Below are 10,387 nucleotides of genomic sequence, written 5' to 3'. Positions count from 1 at the left end.
TAAAGCGTTACTTTAACGACCCAAACATCTTTTGGTTTATTATTTTATTTTCAATACATTTGGTGGTTTAAGTTTATTTTTGCAGTGTCCTTATGCGGTTGAAAAACGTCCTGTTAAACTGGCTGATTTCCACAAACAAATGCTTAATTGTTGGTCCCTTCTATACAAACATAATTTCCCCCCTCATAAGTATGTTATATGGAATAGTCTTGTCATAAAATATAAAAACAAGTCACTGTTTTTGGAACATTTGTTAAGGAAGGACATTTTACTTGTGGGCCAGCTGCTCAACTCCAATGGACATCTGTATATGTACAATCACTTTTTGAGAATGTATCAGCGCCCTGTCTCACCAAAGGAATATGAAATGGTGTGAAAAGCAATAGCAGATGGTAATCTAACACAGGAAACAAACTAGGGTCAATACAGATCCATCACTTGTAAATTCAACCATAGTAATTAACAGTTTCTCAATTATTGATAAAAATTTCAATAATTAATTCATTATTGAAGCTTTTTACGACAGTGATGTTCCAATAGCAAAATGTTGGTGGGACTTTCAATGTGTTGTAAATTGGTCAAAATAGCTCATATATATTACCCCTCCAATGAAAGTATTTGTAAATATATTCTAAATGTTGATGAGAAATGTCAATCTGGGACAGAATAACTTGGGCATTTGTATTCCAATGTGTGTATGTGACTATGTTCTGGGTGGATCTTCAGCTGGACTTGGTAGGGACGTCCATCTGCAAGTGACTGTCTTTTTGATTTTGATAGTCCAAGATTCTCCACTAGAAGTATGTGATGAATTTGATTATAATTCTTGCTAAATATTACATCCATAAAATGCATTTTTTAAAGAACAAAACATGCTATTTTAAGGTAGATTTAAATAATGACTTTGCCACATTGAATACTATGCTCTGTAAGAATGAGAAGGTAATGAGATAAATTGATACTCGATTAAGCTTTTCAAATTGATTTGTCTGTAAAAACACTCTATTTGTTTCTGTTTTTGTGTTTATCTTTTTGTTTGTGATGTTTTGTGTTACCATTTTTAAGAAGGATGTATAGATTTTTGTAACACATTTGAATTTGCATCCTTCAAAATGTATGGAATTTCAACAAAATTATAATAATAAAAAATACTGAGGTACTTGTAAGTCACTTCGGTATGGAAGTGCCATGAAAAAAGTCTAAACTTAGAAGCGCAACATCGCGAGACTTCCGGGAACGCTTGCGAAACAGACCAGCCCAAGGTTTGGGGTTTGAGAAGTCAATGAGAGAGGTTAATTTTTTTTATTTTCTCGAAATCTAAAGGCACAACCTACATTCGAGCCAATGTCTTAAGTAGCTGAACTTATTCCTCCAACCTCATGAGAGTGACTAACTGATACGTTTTCATTTTCGTCAAAAACAACTTTATATACAAGGTTATATAAAAAAGGTTGCTAGATCAAATCCCCGAGCTGACAAGGTAAAAATGTGTCGTTCTGCCCCTGAACAAGCTAGTTGACCCACTGTTCCTAGGCCGTCATTGTAAATAAGAATGTTCTTAACTGACTTGCCTAGTTAAATAAAGGTTAAATAAAATACAAAATGATACATGCCTTTGATTTGACGGCTTGCACATGCGTAGTACGGCGCGAGAGACCGTTAGACCCGATGACGTGTTTCTACGCATTATCTTAGCTAACCAACTTCGCCATGACATCGCCTACAGGTGTGATCGGGAATTTCAGTTTTAGCCTATCTTCATACTCTACTATCTTTGGTGTTCCTCATAATAAGAACGTGACATCTTTGACCGATCTCTGAAGCATCCGGTATGTATCATATAACCAGAGAGGAAGCTTAGAGGCAAATCTGTCTCCCTCCAGCAGGTGGCGTTTTTTCGCCCACCAATGAGTGTCGAATTTGGCCAACATAAAAATGAATGGCTTAGTGGATCCATAAGGTTTATTTGACCGAATGGAAGTTTCGTAATACTTAAGTTGTTACGAGTGTACTGATATAAGTGACATGACATTGCGGCAACTTTGAAAAATCACTTTATATAGGCGTTGTCTCGAAATAGCTATGCATATTCATAGCATGACGAGTCTAGTTTATACCACATTCAAAACAATTGGGAACTCGGAAAATACGAGGTCAAATCATGACGTCAGTGATCTTCAGGTCGGAGCTCTAGAAAGCGGCCCGAGTTCGAATTCAGTTGGATGACCGTTTCCCAGATGTAGGTCGTTTTTTCCCCAAGTTGCCAGTTCTTTTGAACGCACGGAAGTCAGAGATTTACGAGTTCCCAGTGGTTATGAACGCGGCAGTTGCATATATATACACTGCTCAAAAAAATAAAGGGAACACTAAAATAACACATCCTAGATCTGAATGAATGAAATATTCTTATTAAATACTTTTTTCTTTACATAGTTGAATGTGCTAACAAGAAAATCACACAAAAATTATCAATGGAAATCAAATTTATCAACCCATGGAGGTCTGGATTTGGAGTCACACTCAAAATGAAAGTGGAAAACCACACTACAGGCTGAGCCGACTTTGATGTAATGTCCTTAAAACAAGTCAAAATGAGGCTCAGTAGTGTGTGTGGCCTCCACGTGCCTGTATGACCTCCCTACAACGCCTGGGCATGATCCTGATGAGGTGGCGGATGGTCTCCTGAGGGATCTCCTCCCAGACCTGGACTAAAGCATCCGCCAACTCCTGGACAGTCTGTGGTGCAACGTGGCGTTGGTGGATGGAGCGAGACATGATGTCCCAGATGTGCTCAATTGGATTCAGGTCTGGGGAACGGGCGGGCCAGTCCATAGCATCAATGCCTTCCTCTTGCAGGAACTGCTGACACACTCCAGCCACATGAGGTCTAGCATTGTCTTGCATTAGGAGGAACCCAGGGCCAACCGCACCAGCATATGGTCTCACAAGGGGTCTGAGGATCTCATCTCGGTACCTAATGGCAGTCAGGCTACCTCTGGCGAGCACATGGAAGGCTGTGCGGCCCCCCAAAGAAATGCCACCCCACACCATGACTGACCCACCGCCAAACCGGTCATGCTGGAGGATGTTGCAGGCAGCAGAACGTTCTCCACGGCGTCTCCAGACTCTGTCACGTCTGTCACATGTGCTCAGTGTGAACCTGCTTTCATCTGTGAAGAGCACAGGGCGCCAGTGGCGAATTTGCCAATCTTGGTGTTCTCTGGCAAATGCCAAACGTCCTGCACGGTGTTGGGCTGTAAGCACAACCCCCACCTGTGGATGTCGGGCCCTCATACCACCCTCATGGAGTCTGTTTCTGACCGTTTGAGCAGACACATGCACATTTGTGGCCTGTTGGAGGTCATTTTGCAGGGCTCTGGCAGTGCTCCTCCTGCTCCTCCTTGCACAAAAGCGCCTCCATGCTCTGGACACTACGCTGACAGACACAGCAAACCTTCTTGCCACAGCTCGCATTGATGTGCCATCCTGGATGAGCTGCACTACCTGAGCCACTTGTGTGGGTTGTAGACTCCGTCTCATGCTACCACTAGAGTGAAAGCACCGCCCAGCATTCAAAAGTGACCAAAACATCAGCCAGGAAGCATAGGAACTGAGAAGTGGTCTGTGGTCACCACCTGCAGAACCACTCCTTTATTGGGGGTGTCTTGCTAATTGCCTATAATTTCCACCTGTTGTCTATTCCATTTGCACAACAGCATGTGAAATTTATTGTCAATCAGTGTTGCTTCCTAAGTGGACAGTTTGATTTCACAGAAGTGTGATTGACTTCGAGTTACATTGTGTTGTTTAAGTGTTCCCTTTATTTTTTTGAGCAGTGTATATATATATATTTTTTACCCCCAATTTTCGTAGTATCCAATTGTTAGTAGTTACTATCTTGTCTCATCGCTACAACTCCCGTACGGGCTCGGGAGAGACGAAGGTCGAAAGCCATGAGTCCTCCGAAACACAACCCAACCAAGCCGCACTGCTTCTTAACACAGCGCGCATCCAACCCGGAAGCCAGCCGCACCAATGTGTCGGAGGAAACACCGTGCACCTGGCGACCTTGGTTAGCGTGCACTGCGCCCGGCCCGCCACAGGATTCGCTGGTGCGCGATGAGACAAGGATATCCCTACCGGCCAAACTCTCCCTAACCCGGACGACGCTAGGCCAATTGTGCGTCGCCCCACGGACCTCCCGGTCGCGGCCGGCTGCGACAGAGCCTGGGCGCGAACCCAGAGTCTCTGGGGGCACAGCTAGCACTGCTATGCAGTGCCCAAGACCACTGTGCCACCAGGGAGGCCCGCGGCAGTTGCATAACTCTCCATTTAATACAGGCATTTGACGTCAACTACAGTCCTCGAATATTAAAAATATGATTACAATAATCACATGTATCCACCAATGCAAAGAAAATAGGCCGCTAGACAGCCCACAGTGCCGCTTTATGGACATCGACTCAATCGTTAGGGCGGAGAGACCTGTATCTTGTCAGTATATCCAGAATCTTTGCTATGACTCACGGTGGCGTTCTGAAATTTGTCGTCTCTTGACCTAGTAAATACTAGATAGTCATAAACCCCTAAAATTGTTATTTTAAAAATGTCATTTTAACCTTAACCACAATGCTAACCATGTAACTTTAAATTAAGACCAAAAGCAAATTTTTTGTTTTCATACATTTTTACGATATATTCATTACGACAACTCTGTTGCAAAACATTTCTTTAACGGAAGCAAACGGAACGAAACGGGGGAGGGACCTACCTTGGTTTGTCCAATATAAACTCTCGTTTTGCAACTGTTTGGCTAATGATTACACCCCTGTTGTGCACACAGTCATTGAATGTGCATGAGATAGAAGAATGCACATATAACGTTTATTGGCGGAGGATGTTTATTTTCTGCACGAGTTATTTATTATTGCCATTCGCTGTCTAGCTTTCTGGTTTAATTACCCTGAAAAAGATTCACTGAACGCAGGTGCGTGTTGTTTACATCTTACTTTGACTTTGTTAATGCTGTTGCAAGTGCCTGAAAACAATGTCTAGAGATGATAAAGGTAACTAGATAACCAGTTCAACGCTCATACTAAATCTAGCTACAGTACACATTATCGTACTAGCTACAGTAACGTTAACGTTAGACTGGAGAATGTGTCTAGACAGTGCTAGCTACTTACTGCTGTAGCTCAGTTAGGGCAGGTTGTTTAGCTAGCTATCGTTAGCTAACTAACGTTAGCTAGCGTAGTTAACGTTATCTAGTGAGTGCAATACATTTATGCCACATAGCAGCATATATAATGGCCTTAGCCAACTACTCAAGACAATGCATCACTAGTGTGATGGCATGGAATAGTTAGCAGTGCTAGCTAGCTAGCTATCTGCTTCTCACAAGGTGTTCTGCATTTTTCCTGACGACTGTCAGGAAGCTACAGTCAACTAGATTTGTATAAAAGCGGTATCTATGAAAGTGAAACATTATGTGATTGGCAGGACACAGTTTTGTGAATAATTTGATTTAGGATTTGCCATTACTGTATCTTCCAGGTTGTGATCTCCAGTATTGGTGCCCATCATGGCAGGAGGCATCACAGAGACCGGGGAGCTCTACTCCCCGTATGTGAGTATCAGTATTAGACCCTGCAGTGTTATGCTCATTCTCCTAACTGTTTCATGTCAGGTATTTGGTGTGCATTATTTTTTATTTTACAATATTTTTGTAAAATGTCACTCCAAAAAAATGTCACTCCATATACGAACTTATACATACGAACAACAACTTCCAGACGCACACAAAAAACGACACACACAAAAAACATCTCATCTGCCCAGACCCGCATGCTCACACCCCCATCCCTAGTGCCTGTATTATTGTTTGCCATAGTGCCTGTATTATTGTTTGCCACTTGGCCTGAAATTGTATCAATTTGTTTTTCTCTGTTGCCCATGCCTTTTCAATATTGACATAAATAAATAATTCGATTTTTTAAAAGTATGTGTTAATGATTGGCATATTGTTTTGATTTCCAAGTCTTCAGAGAAAGTTTTTTGAAGATGAGTGATGAGAAGAGAATTGTCCAGGTGTCTCACTACATCCCCCTATGTCATGTCTTGAAATATGCAGACAGAAGGATTAAAAGAAAGTTTACATTGTAATACTTATGATAATCAACTTTCTAGCTCCGTCCACAACTTCCAGACTTTATATAATTCCCAGAAAGCATGGATTATTGAGTCGTTATTCGTTTTACACTTAAGACATGACTCTGCCATTGTGCTGTAGAATTTGTGAATTTAGTCTCTTGTGTATATAATATATTCTATATATTAGTTTATACTGGATTACGTGTAAATGTTAGTTAACTGTAATGTCGTTAGTTATACTCCAACTTTCCCTCCATATTGTTCCAACATCAGTTATTTTTTTACATCTTTGTTCAAATAGTTTTTTTCCCGAAGAGATTGTCAGTTGGATGTGGTCTCTGCCAGGTTTTTATATCTTCCCTATCATATGAACATCATCTTCTTACTCAAATAAGATTCCCTCAAGGTTGCTCTGATGTCAAAGATTTCAAATCAACATTTTGTGATGTGTAACTTTTAAGTGTGCTGTAAATTCTGAAGAGAGGTTGACAAATGTATAATTGATAGCAAATGCTGAAAAATGATCTAGGCTAAATTAGTTCAAGTTACCTGCATGAGTCCAAAGTCCACAAAATATGTGACAAAATTATTTAAAATAGTGATGTGCACCTACTCTCGTATAGATTACATTTTTATCCCTAAAATGTTCATGAATTCTGCCGCTTGTACAATCGGACCCATAGCACTTTCAGATCACACCTTTGTCCGCCTCCGCATTGACCTCCGCAAAAACATCCAGAGATCAAAGAGCTGGAAATTCAACACCTCCATGCTATCAAATGAAGCGTTCCATACATTGGTCACTACATGGATAGACAACTACACACAAGACAAAGACTCTCCTGTTTCTCTGGCCAAAAGCCACCCTAAGAGGTCATCTGATTGTATATGATTCCTCAGAGAAAAAAGCAATGGAAGCATACAGGTTAGAGCTTGAGAAGGAACTGGAAGTACATTAACAATCTCCAGACAGCGCCTCCTGGATTCAACTTAAAGCAGCTAAAGCAAAACTAAACTTGGACTATACTCGGAGAGATATTGCATACCAATTAAAAAAGAGCAGTCGAAGCATACAATCATGGCCATCCGAACAGAAGATGACGAGGTCACATATGATCCAAATAAGATACATTTAACTTTTCATAATTTTTACTGCAAATTTATATGCTTCTGAAAGAGCACATACAGATGCAGAACTCCATTCCTTCCTAGAGGGAATCTCGCTACCTAAACTATCAGAGACCGACCAAGAAGATCTCAACTCCCCTTTCACTCCCGAGGAGGTCTTAGCGGCAATTATCTCCATGCCACCTAACAAATCCCCAGGCCCAAACAGATTTCCCAGAGTTCCACAAAGCTTTTTGGCCACTACAGAATAATTACCATACTGCTCGACGAGACTAAACACTCTTCTTCGCAAAATAATAAAAGTGTACCAAACTGGATTTATTAGAGACAGGTACTCTTCTGATAACATTTGCCGTCTTTTTGATATTATAGATCAAGTAAACGCATGGAAGACCCTTGTTCTGCTGGCTTCACTGGATGCTGAGAAAGCATCCAGTGGGCTCTCGAGTGGCACAGCGGTCTAAGGCACTGCATCTCAGTGCTAGAAGCACCACTACAGACCCTGGTTAGATTCCAGGCTGTATCACAACCGGCCGTGATTGGGAGTCCCATAGGGCTGTGCACAATTAATCCAGCATTGTCTGGGTTAGGGTTTGGCCGGGGTAGGCCGTCATTCATTGTAAATTAACATTTGTTCTTAACTGACTTGCCTAGTTAAAGAAAAGGTCAAATAAAAAAAAACGTTTGACAGGATGGAGTGAATCTTTCTGTTCTCAGTCTTAGAAAAGTTCAATATGGGCCCAAACTTTATCAAATGGATTAAGTCCCTATATTCTCATCCAAATGCCATGGTGTCTACTAATGGTCTAAACTCTGAGAGATTCTCTTTGGGATGTGGCACAAGACAAGGATGCTCGCTGTCCCCTCTCTCTAAGCGGATGATGTCTTACGATACATATCCAACCCTGAGAAATTCCTCCCTTCCATTTCAGACAATTTCTCAGTACGGCAAGTTTTCAGGATATAAGATCAATTTGAATAAATCCATTGTTTGCCCTCTCAATCTTATCAAATCAAATTTTATTTGTCGCATACACATGGTTAGCAGATGTTAATGCGAGTGTAGCGAAATGCTTGTGCTTCTAGTTCCGACAATGCAGTAATAACCAACGAGTAATCTAACCTAACAATTCCACAACTACTACCTTATACACACAAGTGTAAAGGGATAAAGAATATGTACATAAAGATATATGAATGGGTGATGGTACAGAGCGGCATAGGCAAGATGCAGTAGATGGTATAGAGTACAGTCTATACATATGAGATGAGTAATGTAGGGTATATAAACATAAAGTGGCATAGTTTAAAGTGGCTAGTGATACATGTATTACATAAAGATGGCAAGATGCAGTAGATGATATAGAGTACAGTATATACATATGAGATGAGTAATGTCGGGTATGTAAACATTATATTAAGTGGCATTGTTTAAAGTGGCTAGTGATACATTTTTAAATAATTTCCATCAATTCCCATTATTAAAGTGGCTGGAGTTGAGTCAGTATGTTGGCAGCGGCCACTCAATGTTAGTGATGGCTGTTTAACAGTCTGATGGCCTTGAGATAGAAGCTGTTTTTCAGTCTCTCGGTCCCTGCTTTGATGCACCTGTACTGACCTCGCCTTCTGGATGATAGCGGGGTGAACAGGCAGTGGCTCGGGTGGTTGTTGTCCTTGATGATCTTTATGGCCTTCCTGTGACATCGGGTGGTGTAGGTGTCCTGGAGGGCAGGTAGTTTGCCCCCGGTGATGTGTTGTGCAGACCTCACTACCCTCTGGAGAGCCTTACGGTTGTGGGCGGAGCAGTTGCCGTACCAGGCGGTGATACAGCCCGACAGGATGCTCTCGATTGTGCATCTGTAGAAGTTTGTGAGTGCTTTTGGTGACAAGCCAAATTTCTTCAGCCTCCTGAGGTTGAAGAAGGCGCAGCAGCGCCTCTTCACAATGCTGTCTGTGTGGGTGGACCAATTCAGTTTGTCCGTGATGTGTACGCCGAGGAACTTAAAACTGTCGACCTTCTCCATTACTGTCCCGTCGATGTGGATAGGGGGTGCTCCCTCTGCTGTTTCCTGAAGTCCACAATCATCTCCTTTGTTTTGTTGACGTTGAGTGTGAGGTTATTTTCCTGACACCACACTCCGATGGCCCTCACCTCCTCCCTGTAGCCGTCTCGTCGTTGTTGGTAATCAAGCCTACCACTGTAGTGTCGTCCGCAAACTTGATGATTTGAGTTGGAGGCGTGCATGGCCACGCAGTCGTGGGTGAACAGGGAGTACAGGAGAGGGCTCAGAACGCACCCTTGTGGGGCCCCAGTGTTGAGGATCAGCGGGGTGGAGATGTTGTTACCTACCCTCACCACCTGGGGGGCGGCCCGTCAGGAAGTCCAGGACCCAGTTGCACAAGGCGGGGTCGAGACTCAGGGTCTCGAGCTTGATGATGAGTTTGGAGGGTACTATGGTGTTAAATGCTGAGCTGTAGTCGATGAACAGCATTCTCACATAGGTATTCCTCTTGTCCAGATGGGTTAGGGCAGTGTGCAGTGTGGTTGCGATTGCGTCGTCTGTGGACCTATTGGGTCGGTAAGCAAATTGGAGTGGGTCTAGGGTGTCAGGTAGGGTGGAGGTGATATGGTCCTTGACTAGTCTCTCAAAGCACTTCATGATGACGGAAGTGAGTGCTACGGGGCGGTAGTCGTTTAGCTCAGTTACCTTAGCTTTCTTGGGAACAGGAACAATGGTGGCCCTCTTGAAGCATGTGGGAACAGCAGACTGGGAAAAGGATTGATTGAATATGTCCTTAAATACACCAGCCAGCTGGTCTGCGCATGCTCTGAGGACGTGGCTGGGAATGCGGCTGGGAATGCTCTATGCTCTATGCAGACGCTCTGCCCGTTCCAATGGAAGACACAGGCTTTCAATACCTTGGAATCTTTGTAACACCAGATCTGAATTGCCTTTTCAACTACCACTCCTGGATCGAATCAAGAATGACCTCCGAACCTGGATTTCCCTCCCAATTAGCTTAGTCAGAAGAATCAATGTTATCCATATCAACATACTCCCTAGATTGAACTATTTATTTCAGATGCTTCCATACTATCTCCTAGTTT

The 10,387-nt window shown here is 42.5% G+C and overlaps 1 protein-coding gene across 2 annotated transcripts in view; it reads left to right on the top strand.

The window, feature by feature from the left end:
- Window positions 1–1,717: 1,717 nt before the first annotated feature.
- LOC120039157 (transmembrane protein 104-like) overlaps window positions 1,718–10,387 on the top strand; it is a 78,890-nt gene continuing 70,220 nt past the window's right edge. The window contains exons 1-2 of one of the 2 annotated variants that reach the window (XM_038984687.1): window positions 1,718–1,829; window positions 5,554–5,626. In XM_038984687.1, the coding sequence (XP_038840615.1) occupies window positions 5,582–5,626 (45 nt within the window). In that variant the 5' untranslated portion in view covers window positions 1,718–1,829; window positions 5,554–5,581. Of the gene's footprint in view, window positions 1,830–4,823; window positions 4,988–5,553; window positions 5,627–10,387 lie in introns of those variants that run through there. The other variant, XM_038984681.1, reaches the window with a different exon arrangement.

Source organism: Salvelinus namaycush, chromosome 3 (genome assembly GCF_016432855.1).
Source record: "Salvelinus namaycush isolate Seneca chromosome 3, SaNama_1.0, whole genome shotgun sequence".
Lineage (NCBI taxonomy): Eukaryota > Metazoa > Chordata > Actinopteri > Salmoniformes > Salmonidae > Salvelinus > Salvelinus namaycush.
Note: the sequence above shows the minus strand (reverse complement) of the source record. Positions and strands in the feature narration are given on the sequence as shown.